The sequence below is a fragment of the Centroberyx affinis genome, unplaced genomic scaffold, assembly GCF_046629955.1.
Source record: "Centroberyx affinis isolate AG114_WGS23_722 - 3 ecotype Tasmania unplaced genomic scaffold, CSIRO-AGI_Caff_v1 ptg001140l_1, whole genome shotgun sequence".
NCBI classification, from domain to species: Eukaryota; Metazoa; Chordata; class Actinopteri; order Beryciformes; family Berycidae; genus Centroberyx; species Centroberyx affinis.
Genome location: NW_027279676.1, coordinates 513,286 through 538,949, shown reverse-complemented (window position 1 = coordinate 538,949; position 25,664 = coordinate 513,286). Strand labels below are relative to the sequence as shown.

Genomic DNA, 25,664 nt, shown 5'->3' with positions numbered 1-25,664 from the left:
ATAAATTACAATTTCTCTGTTCAAGCGATTAAAAATGCACGTTTTAGAAATCCTTTTTAGTCTTCTACAAATCGCACAACAAATTCACCCTTACAACCTCATTTAGTTACATTAAGGGTGTAACTCTTGGGTGCAATTCTTGCAACTTAAACCACAACCAGATGGCAATAGTGTTCCTTTCTCTCTCTACACTGGGAAGTGAAGTAACTCTATACTACTTACAGTGCACGCCAAATACCACCTGCATGCCTTCTGATATATCTGATACCTGATATTATAGAAAATTAACTGGTTTATAGTCACTCATTTGTATGCACCAGTAAAATTGGCAAAGTCCATGGATTGGCATAGCGCATTCTCCTCTTGCCTGGCTTGCATCTTTCCAGCACGGCTGCTCTGGACAGCATGTCCACCTACAGGGTTTTAAGCTAATTTTAACCTGCTCTGCTATCAGCTTGGGTTTTCCTGCATGCAAACACTCTCATCTTTTTCTGAATCTACCGCGGTGCCACATTTGGCAGCCAAGTCTCACAACATTTCCTCCTATCTGACTTAAGAATTGAATTGTGCTGTTTGTGATGCGGAAACCTCAATTTAATGTGGATGAAATAGAAGGAAAAATACCCCCTCACCCACCACTATGAACCATAAGAAACTGTATTTTGGACATCTGTGCTGTGTGTGAATGCAGATCTCTGCATACAACACACTGCTGTCCATGCCACTTAAAGAAAGTGAGGAAAAGACTGACTACATCAATATAGTAATGGCTATATCAGTCAGAGTACATGGATAGGTGGAGATTTGGTAGAAATAAGTCTGAAAGTCTTTGTCTTCCTACATGCTGTGTGCTTTATTACACTATAGCTGTACTGCTGCCTTAAACCAGGTCACCCAAGAGAAACATGCAAGAGGGAGCAGCAGGACGAAAGACAAAAGAGAGGGATGAGGCAAACGAAGAGAAAGACACAGGGAAGAGGGAGGTGACAATCTCTTCCATCATTTCTCCCCTGGGCACAGCTTTCCGCTTTCCCAGCAGCCAATCAGATATCTTGCAGCTACCATGCCAGTTATATGATTGGTCAATGTGCCAGAGAGAGGGATCTGGCACATGTGTTTGTGTGTGTGTGTGTGTGTGTGTGTGTGTGTGTGTGTGTGTGTGTGTGTGTGTGTGATGTAAGAGATAGAGAGACATAAAGAGAGGGAAGGAGACAGAAGCAAGGAGACGTACTGTACAATAAATAGCCGGATTATGAGTCTGCCCAGAATGAAAGTTTCCATATGAATAGTGTTACACACAATGTGCTGCCTGGCTTTCTGTGTGTGGTCTAGTCCAGATGAGGCCTAATAGAGAGTTGATGTGTATCAGTGGCTCAGATGCAGCCTGGACACGTTCTTCTTCTTTGCCTCTGGGGAACACAGGAAATTACTTTGTTGGTAAAAAAAAAAAAAAAAAAAAACACAATTAGAAAAACAAGGACACAGAGGGGGTGTCATCTGTGTCAGTACTTCACAGCCCGAAGAGACACAGAAGTGACTTGAAAATGGACGACTCGGAAAGGAAGGATATTTACAAAGAGACCGCATCCTCTCCACTCTCCCCCCTCTTCATCTTCCCCTCTGTTTCCCGTGCCGCTCATTGAGATAGGATCCTGAAAAGCTGGCCCAAATTCCTGTGGATTCCATCTCCCTTATTCCCTCCCACAATCTATCTCAGTCCGTCCTGGTTAGGGCAGATCGCCCACTGCACCCCGCCCCGCCCCGCCCCTCCTCACACCCAGATTATAGGTTTGGTCAGGTTTTGGGCCCGCGGAGGAATGCCCCGGCTGTCTTTGGTCCATTAAGACCGGGCCTTATTAAAAACCTCTAACTGCAGCTTCTCACCGCGTCACATTCCTCAAATAAAGCACCGTTCACATCACCGCAAAGGCCGACTGCTGTTTGCAGGAGGGAGAGACAGGGAGAGACAGACAGAGAAAAGGAGAGAGAGAGAGGGAGAAACTAGAATGAACCGCAAGATCTGGAACCACTTTGAGGAAACACACCATCGGTTCCTGTCATTCTAATATATCAGCTATCTAGTGCTTTTGAAAACCTTATATAACCAACAGGTTGAATGAGACCACACACACACACACACACACACACACACACACACACACACACACACACACACACACACACACACACACACACACACACACACACACACACACACACACACACACACACACACACACACACACACACACACACACACACACACACACACACACACACACACACACACACACACACACACACACACACACACACACACACACACACACACACACCTACCATCACTCATACTGTATTATAGGGACCTTGAGGTGTTATATGGGTTAGAAGAATGGATTGCAGAACATGGAACACAGGTCATCCTGCTGGCTCACTCTTTGCATCTGCGTGGGTTTAGATTTTGCTCATGCAATGTCGTTTCATCTTTCTCTCGGTTTTTTCCTACCATCTTCGGCAATGCAAAGTAACCAAAACAATGAAAAATTGATTCAAGAGAACAACTGAACAAGAACCATGTCCGGATTTTAAACAAACTCCTAAGGTATTTATGGGCTGGGAAAAACTTGGGGAAAAAAAGAACAAATACTTTCACACATCCGATGCTTTACTTTTAACAACGCTTAAGGAATGTGAATTACCTTCTATTCTAAAGAAAGCATAAATCTGATCGATTAATACCCATAATATTCTAAGAAAACACTTATTTGCGTCTCAATTGCGACAACACATTCTGTGTTACATTTCAACACATGTCATCGTGCTGCTGTCAATACCTGTTTAGCACATGTTGTGTTAGCCGCAAAGAGATATTTAGAAAAGAGACATTCTTTTCAGTGTTCGGCAGTTATGTAACATGCTGTTACTTCTAAAACGATAACAGGGGCCATCACAGGAGAATCCTGCTGCAACTGCTGCACTAAAATAATGCAAAATGGAGGAGGATGGTGTAGGTCCTACTTCAAACAGCAGCCCCCGAGCTCTTGCATGCATGCACACGTACAGACACACACACACACACTCACTCACACACCATGTAGAATCCCATTGCTGTGCTCTCAGACAGTATAAACAGCAGAGACAGCCTGAGGCCGGTGCTGGCCAACTTCCACTCTGCTCCCCTCTCCCTCTCTGGCTCACCCTGTGGTGAAAAAGAATGTGAAACCCCCTCCTGGCTTGGTACCCATTTTTTTGGTATCAGTTTCAATTTCAATCAGTTTTAAGGCAATCAATTGAAATTAAAAGGCATCAAAATATTGGATTCTAGGAATGGGATCTCCAGTATTCTGCTAGCCTAAGAGCATTTTTAATGAGAAAATCAATATATAATACCTACAGTATATCTCACACAATCACAGTTTGGGCAGAATCACACATACAGTGCAAGAGGGCTTGGTACAAGTATGATGATCAGGATAAATAGCCAATGTAAATATCCAGTACACAGAAGATTCATTCAGATACACCATGTTTCCCAAATATGCACCTAAATCAGCTGTGAATCAGCTGCCAATGGGAAAACAAAAACACAGACTGCATTACATTACAACAGTAGGTTGGGGCGCAAAATAAGACCGGGGCTCACTTATGTTTTGTCCCTACAGGAGGAGAGTAGTTACACTATACATTCATGTGTTAAAATATCTGGGTACTTGAGTACTGAGGGATTTTAATTCCCATTTGGGTCCCAGGCTCAAAGGGTTAAACAGATGCATACGCTGCATTAAGGGAACACCTGACATGAATACGAATGCTGCTGAACAGTACGGAGGACTTGTAGTCACAGTGTGCCTCAACCGTCTCCATTTTGGTTCCCCAACGATGGCAAACAAAACACATATTTGCAGAGGGCTGAGTGATGCGCTAGCTCTTATGACTCGCCAGAGGGGAGAGGAATGAAACGTCCCTGTGATTCTGAGAAAAATAGCCCTCAGCATGGGTGGAGAAGAGCTTGTTAAACATCCTGTATTTGCGGTGTGGTCGTCTTCGAGGCAAATCAACTTCAAACAACCCTCGAAATTCTGCTGATGTACAACTAAAGAGCCAGTTAGTGGGCGTAATCTCATTTAAAGAAGGGAAGAGAACAGGATGACATTCCTACTGCACTGCTGTTGCCAACTATAGATAGTGGTTAACTTAGTGGTAAAGTGAGGGGAGGGACTTCTCTCCCCTCCACCCTCCCCTTTTAAATTTGGACAAATTGCACTCTGGACACGTGGGTTTGCCCAGCCCATTGTTTTTGAAAGGATGCTAAATGGCCAGAGAGGAATCTCTCACAGTGCCTGAACAAAAAAGGTCAATAAGGTCCTGAATCTGTGAGAAACTGTTTAAAGTGGGGAAGAGTGATGACTCTGGTGGTGCAGGGAGAAAGGCCGCAGAGCATCTTGGATCCAGTTCACATCAACTCACCTTTAACTCCCTCTTTATTCCTCCTGTCCTGTTATTCTCGTCTGTACTATCCAATAAGGCAGAAAAGGTGTAAAAATTAATTTGGCTGGTGAATTGCATGCTGGTTCCAGGCGGTTTTCTCTTTTTTTGCTAGTGCTTAAGATAGCAAGAGTAACCTGACAGCACTGTCCACACTGATGTCCATGTAAGGTACTGTGATATCAATATCGCTCTCTTTCTGATCTATCACTGTTTCTGTCTTTTTGTCCTTCCTGGTATTTATCAGTCTGTCTCTCTCTCCCCTTCGCTCCTCCATCCCTCCCTCCCTAACAATACACAATCAATTGAGCTGTCTGGTGAAAAAATCCTATGACCTCAGGTGACCTTATGCATCACAATTAAGGACAGAAACAAGAAGGCATCACTAAATTTATGCCATACCACGAGGCACTTGGCCCTAGGGAGTCAGGAGGGGATGGGGGGGGAGCGGGGGGGGGGGGGGGGGGGGGGGCTGCATCTACCTATAATGATACACTTTGGTTGGATTTCCATGTTCAGTTACTCTCATCTGGTGTGACTTTGAAAAGCCTGTGACATTACTGAACCACTGAAGGTTATATTCACTGTGAACATTAAGCATTTTCCCTGTCACTTTCTTTAGACAAAATGACTTCTTCAGCAAGTAATCCCAGAGTGCAAAATATACAATATGGATCAATCCATTCCTTTGGTTTATGATGGTATTAAAGGTTTGATATTCATACAACTGGGAGAAAAACAAATGTTAGCAACATAGGAACAGTAGGTGGGCGACTGCTCAGGAACTAGCAAGTCGCGAAAACAATTACTGTTATACCAAAGGGAAATATGTCAAACACATTTACCAGAACACAGGATCCGAGTTAACAAATTCCTTAATGCATTCCCTGTAGGAAATATAGACTTTAAGGGAAAACTGCAGAATATTAAACAAAGTCTCCCTTCACCATCCTCCCCTGTTGAATTTTAACATTTTTCTGAATGATACCGACTTAAAAATGACTCAAAGACAAACAGATAGGGTATCAAAAATCCTGCGTGGCCATCTTTCTTCATATACACAGACAACGTAGAGCCAACGCTCCATTCGGTAATCCTCACCAGTGTCTTACAGTGGGAATTCAGATGACAGGTGCTTTGTGCCGTGTGGTTTAGTTTCGCTGATATGCAGTTTCCCCTCATTCGTGCTTCTCTCTGTACCTCTGTCTGTCTCCCACCTCTCCCTGCCTCCCTTTGCTCTCCCTCTCTTTCCCTCTCTGTCTCCCTCTCTCTCTCCCTGCTGATATGGTGAAAATCAATGGCTCCTCTATTCTGTGGAAGGTCTGATGTCTGCTAATGAAATCCTATCTGCTATGAGTCATCCATCTGATAGCTGCTGGGACAACGGATGGCAAAGGACCGTCTCCAGCATCATCACACACACACTCATACACGCACACAAACTCATATGTGCAATGCAGACACAAATCCATGTACACCTTTATGGGCACATTCATTCATGCAAACACAATGTGTTCTGGATAGGAGAAAACCTTGATGATTGAGGTCATCTTAAAATGACAGCAGGACACACACACACACACACACACACACACACACACACACACACACACACACACACACACACACACACACACACACACACACACACACACACACACACACACACACACACACACACACACACACACACACACACACACACACACACACACACACAGAGAGAGAGAGAGAGGCATCTTTCTAAATCAACAATCTCAGTCATAACCCGCTAATTAATCACAGCTATTCATCTGAAAACATACAGAAAGCCAATAACACACTCTCAGTCTCCATGCAATTATTAATTCCCTTACTTCATTCATAAGATCATGAGTATTGGCCAGGATATCCTACCACTCCCTTTGCACTTCATCCCTAAGAAAAAAGTATAAAAGCTATACAGTAGACATACAGTTTTATACAGAACCATTTCTACTGTTCTATGCTTTTGAGAACCTATCTATACAGATTATGTAGATCTATGTTATACTGTATATACAATTGTATACAGTGTATTATATAGATAATGACTTTTGCACTCCAATTGTCAACACTGTGGTGAAAGTAAGGCTGCACAATCATCTATAATTGTATATATCACAATTATAGTTTCCACAGTTAAAATATTGGCATATCAGCAATATCGAAACATTTCATTTCTTTTTGAACATCCTCTGTAGCTGATAGTCAAGATGTTGATATACAGTAAGATGCCAAAAGTGCAATAAGATAATCAAGTTCCTCAAATCATGTCTATGATTAATAATTGTGACCATGATATCTAACAAAATAATCAGAATGATCATTTTAACCAGAATCATGCAGCCGCAGAAACAAAAACATTCCTTCAACATTACAGCCTAGTGGTGAATACTGTCACAAAGATAATATATACGCGTCTAAAATGAAAAAAGACGAGTTGGTGAGTTGAATTCAAACCAACAGCATTATGAGACAGTGGAAGGCCTCTGAGCCCTGTGAGCCACCATGATGCCTCAGTCGCCATCATTTCATTTGCTTCTGTTTGTTTCTTTGTGGCTTCCGCCAAGCTGGTGGTGAACTGAGACAGAGCATACATGGATTAGTCACCCTGGATTCTTCTCTCCCACACACACACACACACACACACACACACACATATCAAAAATGACTCTTAGATAAAGGCTTAATTTATGGAGCTACAGGACCAAGTGAGAGCTGCATCTGTCTGGAGAGGTGTTAGAGGCTAAAAACAATGACCTCTGTTTAGTGACTGACATCAGCCACACAGTCATGTCTGCAAACATGTTTTATTTTTACTGAGAGTCACACAGATGCAAACACTTGCACAAATATGTGTTTTATGTGTGCACACTGGCGTACATGGTGTTATACTGCTGCATGTCACAGCTGGCAGGAATGATACTGAGAAGCATTTCAAAGCACTTTCGCTCTTTGACACATGCATAGACATAACCTGGGAAAAATGTGGAGCCTAATGTATGCAAAACACACACACGCAAAGCCTTGCACTCGCATGCACACACTGCACAGTTCTCACGTGTTACAGCTTCCGCACAAACAGTACAAGCCTGTCAACATGCCACGCACAGCTGGCCAGAGACACTTGCACCCACGCTGTGAGCATTTCTCTTTTTAATCACAACCTCAAAACCCTCAATTCATCCCACTTTCATGGATCTCATTACTCTGACCCTCAATCCTTCCCTCCCTCCCTCTCCCTCTCCCTCTCCCTCTCTCTCTCTCATTCTTTCTTTCCATCTATCTATCCCTGCATCAACCCATCCCTCCAATCTTTCAATCCTTCCCTCATCACTACATCTCTCCACCCTCCCGGTATCAATCTAAAAGCTGCTAATCTCTTCCTGTAGCCGTGTGTCTGCGTCACTGTGTCACTGCATCCTCCGCTGATTGAAACCGACATCTGTTTGCACAGCTCTGGCTCATAGCCATACAGTACACATACACCCAGTGTCGGCCCCAGACACAGCCACAGATATGACAAAAAGGGGATTTGTCATACATACACGGACCAATCCAATGCCATTTCTTCTGGTAAGCCTACTAATGTCAGCACATACAGTGTTGAAAGCAAATATTCCTAAAATGTCTCATTTCTTAAAGGAAAATCGCACCCTAAAAACACTTTACAAGGTACCTTGCATTTCTGGGCCCAGTTGGTTGTTTGCTGTATTTTTCTCACTCCCACGGATAAACCAAACCTAGACAGTGTGAGGTCACGCTGAGATATTTCCAGCACACCTACAAAGGAGTTTGATAGCAGAAAAATCTATCAGCTATCTAAAACTGTTTTTCCTCAACCCAGTCCTCATGTACCCCCCCGTCCTGCAAGTTTTAGCTCCAGCTCTACTCCTGCACACCTGATTCAATTAAGGGCCACACATTCTCATGACACCTTAATTGAATCAGGTGTGCAAGAATAGAGCTGGAGCTAAAACTAGGGGGGGACTTGGTTGAGAAACACTGATCTAAAACATCAACATAACATCAGGTTTTGGTGTCAGTCCCTCAGAATCAAAGAGCAAGAGATTCTTTCCAGACTCACCATGTTGCACCGACGCTCAAAAATCACACAGGGAGAAATCCATCGTAGACGAGGAAGAGAAAACAATTTCTCCACTGACAGTAGCCTCAATAGACCAGAATGCAATGCAGCTACAAGACATGTTGTGTTTTGAGTAAGGGGCGCGACTTGCTTTTTCTCAACTTGAAAAACTCTTGCTCTTACTATACTATCGCTATCGCTCTCTTCACCTACACAGATAACACACAGCTGAATGCCGCAGGTTCATGCACATTCTCTAGGGGTTGTCAGAAGGCATTCTGGGAAATGTAGGAAATCGTTAACCTCTTCCTTTACACTGTGTTTCAGTACCATATATGGGCTTCAAGCTTAGTTTTGGTGGGCACCCACACAAAAAGAACATGATCAAATGAGTTGAGATACTAGACAGACTAAATTACTAATTAGGGTCATGAGCTGGAAAAAGCTCCACAACCCTTGTTACAAAGGACAGGGCAACAGCAATTTCATGCTTTGCTCTGGCACACTGCATGCACAACAACAACAACACCAGAGACCTGCATCATGAAACACACACACTCTCATGCTGTGCTGTTTCATAAGTATCAATACCAGTGTTGAGTTCAGGTGCCTTGCGATTTCAAAAATCAGGAAAAGCAAGGTCAAACAACTTCCATATATTTGATAACAATAAGATTTAATGTCAATTGTTTATTTAAAAAAAAATTAAAACAGTGAGAGCAGAAGGAGAACAAGCCAAGCACTAACAGCCAGCTTGGGAGCTGAATACATTACACAGAGAAGCCATTAATAATATATGACCAAAATAAATCCAACTTCCCTGAGGGTATCCCCACCACCATGCCTCTCCATCCCTCCCTGTATAATATAAAAGACAGTGCAGGAAGAAAGGAAAGGAGCATAGGAGAGGAAAGAAGAGAAGCGTTCCACATCAGCAGGACAACAGGAAATAAGAGACACTCAGGGGAAGAAAGGAGAGAAAGATCTTTCCAGAAAGAGAGAGAAGAGAAAGGTTCTCAGATGGAAAAGGGCTGCTGGTGTGAGGCGGAGGCTGGCGGCACAGAGCTGGAGCAGAGAGAGACAGAGAGAGAGAGAGAGAGAGAGACAGAGAGAGAGAGAGAGAGAGACAGAGAGAGAGAGAGAGAGAGAGAGACACAGCCACCAGAGTCAGTGTCGCCATTGTTTGGGCTCTAATGTGTTTGAGATGAAAAACATCATCATTCTGGGGCAATACATAACAGTGAATGAGGAGGGTTGATTGAGCGACCTGAATGGGCTCATTGATGTGAAAAAAAGGAAAAGGCAAAGAATTGCATTAGCAAACTGTACGCAAGTGAGGCTAACTAGGCTCGGCCCTTTCAAATAGAAAGGGGTGGCAATAGATGAATGTGACTTTAGTGATGGTGACAATCAAGATGGGACAAGCTGGATGCAGAAAGTGAACAAGAAGAAGAGGGGGAACTCTACAACTACCAGTCAAAAGTTTGGACGCATCTGATTGAATGTACTATGTTTTTCATGATCTTAAAGCCAGTTTGATCTAAAGGCTTAAGCTTAAATGCTTGAAATTAGTTTTTTAGACAAATATAAATAGTGAAGTTGATGCCTATGTATGAATTTCTCTCCAAAGCCTTCGCCTTTCCATAAAGGCAGAATCTAAAATTTAACATAGTTTTGATTTTTTTAACACTCTTTTTGTGTTTGTGTCACTGCATAATTCCATTTGTGTTATTTCAGGCATTCCCCCTCCATTCACTTCTGAGACAGTGTTCCCACCAAGCGAGCTGATAGGATGCCAAAAAAGACCAGTGATGTCACCCAAACGAGGAAGTGACTCAACAAAATACAGGCCTTGCATGATGATCATATATACTGTCCTCTCTCCCTCCCTTTTCCCATCTCTCCCTCTCTCTCTCTCTCTGTCTCTCTCTCCCTCTGTATTTATTTGTCTTCCCCTCTCCCGCTGGGGCTCTGACGCTATCATTGTTTCTTTCCATCTAGCTCTCCTACTCTCACGCTATCGCTGCCTCTTCGTCTCTGCCTCTGCCTCTCCTCCACTTGGACACTTTACCTCCCCTCATCTCCTCTTCTATCTCAACCACTCCCCATTTTGTTTACCTGCTTCTTCCCTTTTGCCAGGCGTTACTCTCTCCCTTCATCTATCTCTCGGTTTCTCTCAGCCTCTCTCTCTCTCTCTCTCTTTTTATGGCTCTTTCTCTCTGCTTCTGTGCCCGTCTCGTCTCTCCTTCTGTAATGGGGTATTTTGGATTGCTCTCCGAGCCGTACAGTATGGCTTCTGTCGCTGCTGTCAAAGACACTATCATCAAAGCACCATTTCCTAGCGTGCGTGTGTGTGTGTGTGTGTGTGTGTGTGTGTGTGTGTGTGTGTGTGTGTGTGTGTGCGTGTGTGTGTGTGTGTGCGTATGTCTGGGAGGAGTGAGAGATAAAAGAAGCCCTTCTAATCCGGGGTCACAGGCTTAGAGAGGATCTAGTCTGTAACCTTAACACATCCTTATGAGGAAGAAGGGGGGGGGGGGGCAGACACAGAGAAGAAGCATCAGTCAAACAGCATAGCACGCCACACCATTCATAAAACTTTGACTAGCAAACAGTGGATGTGTGTGTTGTCTCTCACAACAAGATAAAGGTCATTAGCAGGGCAATTAACTACCTTTTACTGGCTCTAGCCCGCATTCTGCTTGCTGATAGATCCGGCAATGGCAATGAGACTTTCCCCGTCTGCTTTTTTTACACGATTCACGCCACAGAGGCACCCACAGCACAGACCCTAACCTATCACTGTGATGACATTAGTGTTACAGCAATACAAACGCTTGTCCAGCTTTCCCTTGGTAAACCTACAGCCACTGATTAAATTAGACCACATATCTTTGACAACAAACAAACCTATTGACACCTACTCTAATATCTGTGTGGGTCCTGTCAGGCAAAAAAAAAGTGTCCCATGTCTCTTGGTTAACAGTCTATGCTACTTCCCGTTTGTCTTGGTGTAACATGTAGCATTTTAACATCAATAAATCATTACCGCACTGATTTTGAGACTATTATAACTGTTGTAAATATTGCTTTATGGCACAAAGAGAGATTGCTTTATGACACAAAACAGGAAGAGGGTGCTGTTCTTCCAACGCAAACGGTGCTAAAGCTTTGAGAGTATATGTCTTATGTCTGCCATAATGGCAGACATAAGCTTAGACTGAATAGTGTCGCCTTTGCCACTCCTCCTTCTCACTGTGGCCTAGCTGTGTGGACAGATATGCAGTAGTTATGCTATATGATAAAAGTCAATGGGGAAGTAGCATGACACGGCCACACAGAGCCTGGGAACAGAATGTGACTGAAGGCAGATTTACTGTAGTCCTTTTTTATATTTTCCTATATACACTGCTTCTTCAGACAGGTTCAGACAGGCAAATACAAAATACCTTTAAGTAGTCGTACTTGTCTGTTGACATTTATTACAAAGGCCTTTGTGGAGCTGAATCAGGAAGCAGACCATTTTGACATCAGGTATGTTATCCTAAGGAAAGGGTCTGATTACGATGCAAAAGAACCTTGTCTTCCTGCAGCTACCACTGGATTACACAAACATGCCTGTTTATCTGTCTCTGTATCTGAGGCATCATTACATAAGCTGGTGCATGTGCGTGTGAGTGTGCGTGTGTGTGTTTGTGTGTGTTTGTGTGTGTGTCGCCACAAAGAACAAATTGGAAGTTGGAAGGGCTGTCGTGTGAGAATGATGGGCTGTCGTGTGTGAATGAATGTGGGGTGAAGAGGTGTGAGGAGAGTGAGAACAAGAACAAGACAACTCATTCTGACTGCGCTTCCCTTCCCCTCCTCCCTCCCCTCGGCCTCGGTCTCTGTCCCTGCGTGTCTTCGTTGTGGGAAAGTTCATTTGGGTCTCTGTCAAAGTTATTGTCAACCGCGGCCACAAAGGACCTATTCTATTCAACAGTGAGCCTTCCTTTGTGGTCTGCTCACAGAGTGTGGCAGACACGCACAAACACACACACACAAACAACTCGCACTAACACAAGCATGCACACACATACAAGTCTCCATGCCAGCATCGTATCATATTGTGTCATGTAAGCAGGCATGCATGCACACACTGCTGTGCCTCCAAGAAAAGCCGGTGACTCAGACTTGTCACCTTTCTAGAATACCTTCTGACGTCATTAGCAGCCTTGTCTGTCAGTTTCCCAACCTGTGTACCAATTTCCTTCAACACAACATACGTTCTATCAATTTGTGCACAAACCTTAGATTATCAGTACTACATGATTTCTTCCAATTGACTACATTTTAACAGCCTGTAAGTAGACTACTCAAAGTGTTTGGGGGGCGTTTCAGTTGTGCTTTGAGCCAGCATGTCAATGTACACCGTAGGCCAACGTGATTATTTGGATTACCAGTTTCGACTGCGCAATACTAACACATGTGCTACAAACACATGTTATTAAAGCAGTAATGTGCCACTCCTATTCTGCTCCAGTGCAGGAATTTCCTGTAGAGCTGCCAGCAGCCCTAACATTACTCCTTGCAGCATCCTGCCTGTCGGTCTCTTTCTCCCTCTGACTCTGCATCTCAATGGGCTTGTTGGCTGATAACACAAAATGTCATATTAATCAGCACCTGGGGACTACAATAATCTAAGAGCTGTGTGCAAGTCGTGTCCATTTGCAGTGAATTCCATGGTGAGTATGTGTGTGTGTGTGTGTGTCCATGGGAGCGTCTAGGCCACAGCAGCACTAGACTAATACCAGGTTAGACCCAAGACATGGGGGAATGGCAGGGAGATATAATTCTGCTTTCTTTTATTTTTTTCCTTTAAACACACAGGATTCATATCATACCACCTGACTAGTGAGGGTGAGTTACGATGCATCCCCCACATGACACATGAGTGATCCACATGAGTTATAATGCATTTGGGCCAATGGCAAGACACTAAATTTCTCACTTTAGGGATTGCTAAACTTCCCCAGTCGTAGACTGAGGAAGTTTAGCAATCCCTAAAGGGTTCCAGAGGAAACGTACACCATTAACACAAATGTTTCATGCAGCCAGTATGGCCCACATCTAATACATATTAAAAAAATAAATATTGCATCAATGGACATATAAGCCTGTTGAAATATAAAGACTGAATTTCATGATATTTGATAGCAGTGATGGGTTAAGGTTAAGCTGCTGTGTAAGTCCTTGCACTAGACCTAAATACTAACACAGATGGGGCTTTCCACAAGGATCTCAGCAGCAAGATCATCTTGGTTCTATTATAAACCATGGGATGAAGATAATATTTTATGCTGAGATGCTTTTGACAAGCTGAGTCAATGGTAATGAACCTGCATGCTTGTACGCTAATCCACAACCATTTTGGAAGGATATACAAACACCTTGCCTTGGTGTTTTGGCACACGGAGGTGGGGCACATTCCCACCAAACAACAGATCATTGATCAATTGAAAATGACACACAAAGCTGTGCATGATCATTCAAGATGGCCAGCAAACACAATGAGCTGATGGACAGGGACTTAACTGAAAAGGTTGTTTTTGTTTTGTTTTTAATTGTATGTTAGCAAAGCCAATATAGCAATTTTTCATGTGATATTTGACGAAAACCTCCCCCCAACTCAGCCATCATGATCAAACAAAAGAATTACAAATTATTAAACAAGTCAGATAATATCTTATCATCTAAGGAATGAGGTGGAGCCCACCATATACTGTAGACCCAGTCGTCCTCTCTGACCTCTGCTTAGTAACATTCCAGTCAAGGGTTTATCCAAGGTTCAGCCTGACCGGTCCTAAGCACTGGGCCTCCTGCGACAGTCTGATTACTGCTAGAAACTAGGAATAAAAAAGAAAGAATAGCCACTAATATCAATGGATGTGAATTTACAATTGAAGCATGAGGTTTATGCTGAGAGAAATGTGATTGATCTGTTCATTTTTCCCAGTAACTGGTTAAAGAAACTGGCACTACAAAGATATTATAACTTAACAGGAGCCTCTGTAACGTCAGTGCCGCCTCCTTTCAACTCCTAGGCTCAAAGTCCCTTGGAAGCAGGCATCCCACCATGTTCCTGCACGGTTACATGGAGGGAAGCTGAGTAAGCTACTAGTGAAATCAGCGCCGCACAAGCACAGGCACCATCGTGACTACAGAGAGGCACACAGGAGATCTGTTACTTACAAAGACGTTTGGCTAGCATCAAAGTACATACACTGTGCACCACAACCAGGGATGCAGTAATCCCACTTGCAGAAAACCCACCTAGACTCAGTTTACAGTAGCCGCCATTTTAGGCTTGCATACTGAAAATCCTTATGATGTAAACTCATAGAATATATCATAGTAAGTAGTATCAAGCAGATTAAGCATAAGCATAAGATAATGTTTTTCTGGAAGTATAATTGATTTGTTAATATTTGTGGTCTTTTTCCTTATTATGATCAATAGCTGCAGGTCATAGTTTACCCACTTTTTTATTTACCACTACATAGATAGCTACTGTATCTTGATACACACATACACAGTGGTGGGATTTTAAAGTGCAAAAGGGGCTGGCATCCCTGCTGCTAGCACAAATTATTAAACGCATCCCTCTTCCCTTGTCTTTTGCCCCAGCTCTTAACCCAGGGATGACCATACTGGCCATGGCACGGGGCTTTAAAAAGCAGCACTAACCAGGATTAGCGTCCAATTTTAACACCTGACTGTAATCCAGCCGTCACACAGTCCACGCTAAGCCTGTGCTAGCCATTCTAATGGAAGGGAAGCTATTTGCAGATTGTTGCTTTCCCCACCCTGCAACTGTTACCCAATACCTGGCCCGTGACACATGCAGTTGATGGCAGGACAGCACACTCCTAGGAGAGCGGGGAGGGGGTGAGGGGTCCTATAGATTAGCTCATCATCACTCACTGTTGAAATAAAATTGCAGAACCTTCCATTGAAATAATATTAGTGTGTGAATCCCTTGTGGCAGTCTACAGGACAACTGGTTGTCAAACCCTTTAAGCACCAGTTAGGTTCTGCTACTATTATCAGACTATCCTTGTGCAACTCTGCATTTCTGATATTGTATCAGAATCATGAAATTTGCATATTGCTATGTCCCTGCAATAGAAAGATTGATAGAGATTACCCATCAAAAGCCAGACAGAACATATAAAATATTAGGTTGTTGTTTGTTTTTGTTTTTTAGACGTAACACTATCACTTCCTACTGATTAACATGTGCAAGATGTAGCTAGACTTTAACCTTCAAAACACATAGTAGACAGGTACCATAGGGGAAGCCTTGGATCAATAGCTTTGAATGATGAGGCTGATCATTAACTAGTAGGGACTGTGTTCTCTGAGTGTTATTATCGCTGTGAGAGAGCATATATTTATTATTTATCTTAAAGCACTGTCACGCATCTATACCTGCTCAGTCAGCATATTAGACATCATTGATCACAAAGTGGCTGTGGGCTACAATCACAGCTCCATCCTAAGTCTGACTAGCATGGGTAGAAAGGGCACTTCCTGGTATATCATGGTCATGACCTTAGTTATAGCCTAGATAGCTTCATAATGCTATATGAGTGACACTGCATGAGACTGTTGTACTATTGTAATGTTCAACACAACTGTCCCGGGACTGTCAGGTTGACTGATGCCATTTTCATGGTACAGTAGCATGTCAACATGCTCTGTCGCACACAGTGTATCAAACATTGAGCAGCAGCCATTGTTGGTGCATCAGTCAATTAAACTGATTAAGAATGCCATTCAGTTCATTTTCATTTAGATCCATTCCAGCTTAATGGCCTACAAATACAGGAGCTCTTGCTAGCATGTGTGATTAGTTCATGCAATGGGAATGAACACTTCCTGGTGTATCATGCTGACTAAAGAAAGCTGTTGACATTTCTTATGAATTGAGAAACTTAACCTGAGACTGCTGGATAGGTGAAACGTTCAACACAAGATCTACTGTACCATTTGATCTTTTTCATGGTGCAGTAGCATGTGAACTTGCTGAGGACTGATGAACTACATTTTATTACATTATACTGAGGTAATAACTCCCTGTCTGGTCTTATCAAACAATGTTTGTGTGTGGCATATGTTGCAGAGATTTATTTAATGTTTTACTGTGCTTCTTTTGTGAAGTGTTTTTATTGTTTTATTGTTTTGTTATGTGTTTTACTGTAAACCCCGTCTGTAAACCAAATGTCTCTCATGGGACCATAAAGTTTGAATAAATTAATGAGTTTCATGTTTCATGTTTTCATGACATCAACATTGCTCCCCCTTCTTTCAATTATGAAATACTGGCTGAACATACATAACACCACCCTCCATCGCATCTTCATAGAAACATTCACCACACTCTAAAAGACCAATAGGCACAGCAGCATCAGTTCTGAGGACTGGCTCAAACATGGCTGAAAACTGCTGCTGAAAATTTACTATAAATTTACTATTACTATTTACTATACTGAAATCAATGGGTCGGTACCGGCCCACCATTCACCTCCATACTTAATTTAAATGAACTGGCCACTGCCACTATCACAACATTTTTGCTCTGGTGTGTGGACACCATAACACTGAGAGCCAACAACAAGGGAACACACAGCCAGATCACTCCTGTCCAAACACTGATACCCAGACACAGGCGCACACACACAGACACACACAGAGAGACACACACAGAGACACACAACCAGCTAATGAGATTCTTCCTCGGAAGCGGGGCCACCGGCATACACAGTGACAGTCAGACACACACACACACACACACACATATAAATAAGCACGCGCACAAAAACATGCAAACACACACGATGACAGACAGGCAGACAGACAGGCATGGAGTTCATTTACCAAACACACTGGGATAAATAGGCCTGAATGATACCATTACTCATGCAACAGCAACTCATTACACTTCTGAGGCCTATATCATCTGGCTTGTAGCGAACACTGGCATGAAATAAACATGAGCAGGGATTGATGGGTGACATTCTAAGGCAGTGTACTTAACTGTAGTCAATATTGTCAATAATGGCCAACATCAGTTTTTTATTCTCCATTTGTTCCATAAATCCTGAAGATAATATTTGCCATTTTCATTCACCTCAATATGTTGCCTGTGTAGCATGGAGGTAAAAACAAAGCTTAAACAAAGCCAGATTAATGTAGTACAAGTCAAAATATTGATGCGGTTCTGGTCAAATAAATGACCATGCATTGTCTAATATAGGATGAAAAGCCAGGAAATAAAAGATGGCAGAGGCGTTCGTGTGCCAGCTGCAGAGCTATGGAGTCATCCGTCCATCACTGGCCTGCCCCTGATGATGTCATCAATTAAAGGGACATGAAAATGAAACCAACTCCAACCAAATCAAGAATTTCCTTTTTCTCCCTCTCACCCCAGCGGTGAAGGATCAATCTGACCATAAAACACAAACACACACATACACACACATACACACACACACACACACGTACACACATGAATGCTGGTTAAAATGGCCTTGTAGCATGAAGAGATACACAGATACATAATGCACTGTGTTTGTGTGTGTGTGTGTGTGTGTGTGTGTGTGTGCATGCGTGTGTGTCAGGGTACACCATACAAAGAGAATTTATACAAGTGAGCCAGCTGGGCACATAAGCCCTCCTGCACAATAAATCCAAATAATCCTTTACGACGGGAAGCGGGAAGAGGGAGAGGGGGTGGGGGTGTGGGGGGGGGGGTGTTACACACACACACACACATATATACACGGTTCAATTAGCCTAGCCATTGTGCCTCCATGGTACAGACATTCAGTGGCTGTGCCCTTCCCTCAGAATAACATGCAAGTCACCGGAATGCGTGCACTCAAAATAGCAGGGCAGCTTATGACATTTGAAGCTCCCAAACACACACACACCCACAGACACACACACTTGCCATCAGATGAAGCACCGTAGGACAACGGGTATAAAGGAGGATTATGCTGAATTAGAACAGAAAAGGAGGACGTGAATTTAAAAAAAAAAAAGAATTGCATCTTACCTTCCATCATGGTTGCAGATTTGCATTCCTCTATCTCCAAGGAGCCTGAAATGAAAGCAGGAGGTGGAGGGGGGGTGGAGGGGAGAAGACACGAAGCCCCCGGTTACCAGAGAGATACCAGACAGATACAGTAGAATGGATGGCCAGCAGAGCAGCCGTGTGCGCGTGGCTAACGCCCTGGCTAACTGTGAGCCTCCGACACCCCCAGACGTCGCCTGTCAACTAGCCCAGGGAGAGAGAGAGAGACAGAGAGAGAGAGAGAGAGAAGGGGGGGGGGGGTGGCCGGGCTAGCTGCCGATCAGAGCCGGGGCTTAAGCCATGGATGCTGCTACTGCTGTTACTGCTGCTGCTGCTGCTGCTGCTGTAACTGCTACTGTGGCTCTAACCTACACATTCAGCTGAGGATGCTGAGAGGAGGGGAGAGAGAAAAAAAAAAGCTATTTGGAGAGAAAAAAAAAAGAGAGAGGGGAGGGAGGCGGAGAGAGGGAGGTGTGTGTGTGTTGGGGGGGTGGGGTGGGGGGTGGCTGAGGAGGGAGGGGGCAGATTGCTGAGGTCACAGACGGGCTCAGCCAATCCCTGAAGCTCTCTGCTGAGTCACATGGCTTGCAGCTTGAATCTCCTGACACTGTGGCCCAAGAGAACGCTCGACTAGTAACCCCTCTCTCTCTCTCCCCATTACAAATGACAATTATGCACACACACACACACACACACATAAGCTCACATACCCAAACAGAGGCACACACCAACACACAACACACATGCAGAAAGAAAGAGCGCAAATCCAGAGGACATAGTAATACACAAAACACACACACACACACAGCCCCTCCCCTTCCCCCTCTCAGCCCCTACCTTATGTCAGTGCGGTGCAGCCGAGCCTGACCAGCGATGAATGACATTAATTATTTGCTCGTGGGCAGAATAAGGTGCAGGTGTGAGTGAAGTGACAGCCCATGTTGAGGACACACACACAGTGCACAAAGCCTCTATGTAAACACACACACACATACACACACACACACACACTGCACCAAGTCTTTCCCTTGCAGCCTCTATAGTCCTTCCTGTGTAGAATGAGTGCACTCGCTTTACAGGCACTATTCCTATAGTACCTCCCTTCACTGTGTGTGTGTGTGTGTCCTGCCTCTGTGTCCCGCCCTCCCTGTAATATCGGTGTGGCTTCACTCTGCCCTCTCTCTCTCCTCCTCTCCTTGTCCCCTCCCACCCTCCCTTCTCCGGCAGTGTGTTTTACTCTGCTCTCTCTCTCTCTCTCTCCCCCTTTTCCCCGGGAAAGCGATCGATCAGCGTGACGTCATGGCAACGCAGACTACAGCTGCAACCAACAAGCAGGAGGGGCCAATAGCAGCCTGCCCCCAGAGAGGGGTGTGTGTGTGTGTGTGTGTGTTTGTGTGTGTGCTGATTAATTTTCTATGAGAGGGTGGATGGGACCCAGAGGCCGAGGGATGACCACTAATGGAGCAAAGACAAAGAGTATGAGAGAGAGAGAGAGAGAGAGAGAGAGAGAGAGAGAATGAATGTTTATGTGGAACAAGCAAAGAGCAGAGGAGACTGACAATTAGGTGAACCTACAAAACAACAACTGAAACAGCGAACTGATACTTCATGAAAAACTATAATCATTTGGGAATAAACAAACAAATTCAAGTATGAATACAGCCATAATAATCTCATTATACTGTATGTAAACCACATATTACTTACTTACTGACTTAAATATTTGAATTTGATAATTTACATTTATTCCAAAATGCTACATGTCCATTTTGAAAATAATAATTAAAAAAAGTTTCCTGATATTCTTCAATAAGTATTGGGAAAAAAACGATTTAGAATAAAAAACAAAAAATGGGAGAAATTTGTAAGTAAACAGCTTGTGAGAATGAAACTTCAACACTCTTCCAAAATAACTTGTAATTTTCTGCCAACAATCTTTTTTTTTTTTATTCAGAGTGGGTGTTTTTACGTTTATTTTCAGATGGTGGATATCTCATGGGGAAAGTCTTATTTCTAGCTAGGATTAGAAATAAGACTTTTAAAGCGAGGACTGTTCAGACGCAGGGTATAAAAAACCCAACCTAATAAGAAATACATGTAATAAAAATATTCAGTCATAGGTACAGGCAGTGCGTGTGAGTCAGTCATGCTTTAACCAGAGCCAGCCGTGTGCCTCTCCATGCCCAGTGCATCCTACCAAGTCATGCTTAAGCCCATGTGATGGTGCCTCCCTCCCTCCACATCTCTCTCTCTCTCTCTCTCTCTCATCTGTCACATCTCCCCTATTAATTCGCTGTTTTCCCCCTTTTCCCTGTTTTTTTCTCCCCTTATTTTTGCCAAGCTGCCTCCATGTGGCTCATTCTGTCACTCCCCTCCTCCCTCCTTTCATCCCTCCGTCTCTCCCCTACCCAACTCCTCTGTCTTAACACCCAGCAGATGCTCCCAGAGAGGGGGTCCCCACCCTCCACCCTCTCCAACCCCCAGCTTTATCCCCATTTCCCCCTCCTCTTGCCTTCTCTCCCTCACTCTGTTTTTGTTATTTAGTGACTCCCCTCCTCTCTTCCCCCCCTTTGCTTTTTTCTCTCCCTCTCCTCCTTCTTCTTTCTCCCCAATCTACCTCATCTTCTCTCCTTTCTCACTATCCTTGCTACCTGCCTTTCTCTCCCCTCTCTCTCCTCTTCTCCTACATCCATCTCCCCCTCTCTCCTCTTTCCTTGGTTGCCAGATAAGCAGCATCTTCTCCTGCACTGCCCTCTAGTGTTCAGTTAGGACCAGGGAGAAAAAGTAACGGTAGTGTAGTGGCTTCACTGCGGAGGAGGTGGATATAGTGGATGTAGTGCTGAGTACAGCACAATCTGAACTACTGAGCAGGTACAACATGCAGTACAGTATACTGTGACCCCACCATTCATATACTGGGCATGTCAGTGGCTGATAGTTGGCCATCTACTTGTGCAGAAATAGAGACTAGTGCTACCAAGCTAGCTGGAGGAGGAGTGGAGGGAAGGAGTGAAGGAAGGAGGGAGGGAGGAGGGAGGGAGGGGGATTTGCTAAATAAAGCCTAATGCTCTGTAAGCTGTGTTTTGGAGCTGAAGGCGTGCAGTCGCATGAATAGAGAGACATACTGCTGTTTACTATGCAGACTTCTGGGCACTCACAACCACGCTACACAAGTGGGCATGTTCTGCACCACATGCATGCCCCATTTGCCAACAACACCCAATTCTGCTTAACAATATCACAGCAATATCTCTACTGTCACAAAATCTTGCCTGTGTATCATTACCCTAGAGTCTGTGATACATAGGCAAACTTTTGAGGTGAAGAAGATGAGCAGTTTTAATGAGCAGTAAGAATGGAACCCGGTAACTGGGCCAAAATTAATGTGGATAACATAGCTAACTACTGTGAGGAATGTTAACCGGGAAAAATGGGGAGAAATGGATGAAAACACAGTGAGAAACAACAGGACAGAGCTGTGAGCAGAGGCCCTCTGATAGTTCTATGTGTTTGCAAGAGCATATGTCATTCTGGTGTCCTGTCTATCGAAAGTGGTAGAGAAATCACTCAAGGAAAGGTATGTCTGAAATAAATTACTAGCTTTTTGTTGAGAAGCATATAAAGCACTAGACCTGATGTCTTGAATAAGCTACTTACAGTTGTATTTGTTCTACCTAAAGGTATCGCATTGGCTCTAATGAAAGAGTGACAGAGACAGTAGAAAAGAGCAACTTTGGGTCATCAGGACGTTCAGTCGGACATTACAGTGTATTGTCATAGCTAGTCATAGCTGAGAATAAAGTGAGTTTGTAACATCTCACCTGCAAGCTTTGTTGTAAATATGATTGTAATTTCAATACACATGAGTGACCCTTTCGATGATAGCCTACAGCTGTTGAGTTATATGCTGCTTTAAGGAACATCATGATCGTTGCATGGTTGTATATGCTATACTAAGAAGTCCAGAGGAGGAAATATTAATACAGTGAAACCTAGGCCAAGTTCCATTTGAATACACTGCAGTGCAGAGGAGGATGGGTGTGTGACGGGGCTTCTGGATGACAGATTGAGGTTTGATTTAATCAATCAGCTTCAGTGTCAACTATTTATCTAAGCAGTGAGATTTGACAGCCGCCTGAAATGAAAACAATTGTACCGAAGAATGTGCCTATAGATAGATGAGCAGAGGAGAGTTAGGGAGGATAGAGCAGGCAGCTGTAGGGAAATGAATGATCTGTGTATGACTTCTTTTTCCTCTATCTTTCCTCTACCTTTCTTCCTTCCTCCTTTGCTACTTCTGTCTGTCTTTCTCTCTCTCTATCTCAGTGACAGTAGCAGACTGTTCTCTTTCCCTGCTGGACCTGCTGAAAGGACACACAGTACAGTGTGTATGCAAACACACACCCACGCAGTGTACACACAAAGGCACACAAGCCCGTACAAACAGCATGCACTTACTGAATGCATGGATGCAAACACCCACATATAGGCCACTAACAGTAGTAACATAAGTAATGTCAACAACAAGAGGGTGAAGGAGACTGGTTGGTTACACACAGCCACACACACACACAAACTTAGCATTAGTATAGACATCCATGGGGATCACTAATGTTCAAACTAACCTAATCTGCACGCCCCTGCACATATAAACACACAAAAACCCCTTAATAGATGAATGACTTATTTCCCATATTTAGGTGAATTGACAAACCGGATTCTCACATTCAACCAGTGAGAGCAACTAGTAAGAGAGGACAGAAAGGTGTTGCTCCTACCTGCAACAATGCGAAACCAGCCGGTACACAGCTCCTCAGCCATTTACAGCTCTCTCCATGGACTCCCCCCCTCTCGGCCAGACAGAGGGATGAGGAGAGAGAAGAATGGACGGAGGAGAGAGAGACGGAGTCTGCTGGAAAAGAGAAGAGGGAGAGGAGGATGAGAGGAGGAGCAGCCAAGGACTGCGCCTGACTGAGCTGCTCAGAGGACACGCACGGACGCGCATGCCGACGCATACTCAAACAACTGCACATGCACAGGCACAGGCATAGACATGACTACACACACACACACAGACACACACACAGGAACGCACACACGGCCTGTGGAGAATAGTAATGTGGCACAGTAGGCTACGAGTCCAGACCACTCGGACAGTGAAGGTCACCATGTCCTGGTCTTCACTTTACTGCAGTACACACACACACACACACACACACACACACACACGTATCCTAACTGCATTCAGTTAGGATACTTTGTGCAGCTACTTTATGCAGTAATGAGCGAAGACAATTGGGTAAAACTGTAGGATGCATGCAAGTTACAGATCTAGAAATTTGGATTCTGCACCTTTCACCTTCAAATTTCCAAACTTTTAGTAGCCTGATTGAGCCTCTAGATTATGGGTTTGGTTTGGATTAGCACGGTTACACTGCGTATGCTTTACTTTACCTGCTCTACAGACTTTATGTTGTAACACCTAGCTCTGCTCTACCACATCTTTCTGCTTGTTGAAAAAAAACAAAAACACTCATAACTTGGTGTAGGTAGGAAACCACAGTGAAACATTTATACCTCCATGTTCTGTAACACAGTGGTTCTCAACCTAGGGGCCAGGACACCCCATGGGGTTGTGAGATGATTTGAAGCATAGGAAAAAAAAAAACATTTTAAATGTATTATCATGTCTATTTTTCAGATTTTTCTCTAATTTTTGCTTTTTTCTTGTAAAGTACTGAATAGTTTCAGCCTCTCAGCCTTTTTCTGATGATCAAATGAAACAACCTGAGAAGGAAAAATAATTTTTTGGGTGAAGTGTTCTCCACTCTGCATGTGCATGCCTGTGGCAGGGGGCATCGCCTCTTTTTAAGGGGTCACAAGCCAAAAAGGTTGAGAACTGCTGTAACGGAGTTAAACATTTGGGTGTTAGTAAATGTAGTGACTAGGTATCAAATCAAGACTAGATGTTTGATGAAATCTCAATTTTTTGGAAGTCAGGTAGCACATTAAGAGCCCAATAGAAAATAGAATTTGGTAACAGAAATTAAAGTTGACCTAGACCAAAACAGTGTTATTTCCCAGTGAGAGAACACAGCAATGACATATGCTGTTGGCGCCATCTGCTGTCTGCTTTAACACAGTGCTCTAGTACGTGTGCCTTATCTTTCTCAATTCTCCCACCCAATGCCTCTCCAACCCCTGCATCTCTGATCCCCATCAGCACCTGCTCTCTCTCGTTTTCCAGGCTGTGCCAGTATTCAGACACCTTCTAAACACAGGCATCAGCAGCAGTAGAGGCTCATTATCATAGAGCTCAAAGTCACTACTGTAACAAAGTTTGAAATGTGACATTCTTTTGAGGACTATTTTGCATAATATACTGTGCTATAGTCACCTGAAAATGAAACAAGGGCATGAGACATTCAGGTAAGTTAAACAAGGACAATGGCGAAGTGATCCCCCTTCAACCCACTATTTGATCTTCATATACAGTGAATGGCCAAAATATTAGGAACAGTAACTCTTTTCTTGAAGTACACAGATGAGGTGAATCCAGGTAAATTATCCCAGGCCATTATCCCTTATTGATTTCCCTTATTAAATCTACACCAATCACAAAGGAGGAGATGTAGATAGATAGAAGCATGCGAATTAGAGAAGGATTTTTATGCTTTGAGACAATTGAGATGTGGATTGTGCAAAAGGTAATGCAGCTCAATATCAGGAAGATGTCCCCAATATTTTGTACATTCAGTGTAGTTCACTGCAACACTAATCCCATTATTAGCTATGGCAGTCCCTGACAGTCTAAGTAAGATATAATAATTTTGTATGAAAGCTACAGCATTGATACCAGTGACAATGGCATTTCATTTCACTCTCACATTCAAGCCTGGTGCTACACCTTCCCTGGCCTTTATCTCAGTAAAACACACTCTTCTATGAGCAGCGCAGTCT

At 43.6% G+C, this 25,664-nt stretch overlaps 1 protein-coding gene across 1 annotated transcript in view; it reads right to left on the bottom strand.

Annotated features, from left to right (window-relative positions):
• The window catches only part of sgip1a (SH3GL interacting endocytic adaptor 1a), a 73,794-nt gene extending 50,180 nt beyond the window's left edge, over window positions 1-23,614 (bottom strand). The window contains exons 1-2 of the mRNA XM_071524054.1: window positions 23,483-23,614; window positions 18,687-18,731 (exon numbers count right to left, since the gene is read on the bottom strand). Of these exons, the coding sequence (XP_071380155.1) occupies window positions 18,687-18,731; window positions 23,483-23,525 (88 nt within the window). The 5' untranslated portion in view covers window positions 23,526-23,614. The remainder of the gene's footprint in view (window positions 1-18,686; window positions 18,732-23,482) is intronic.
• Between the last annotated feature and the right edge of the window lie 2,050 nt (window positions 23,615-25,664).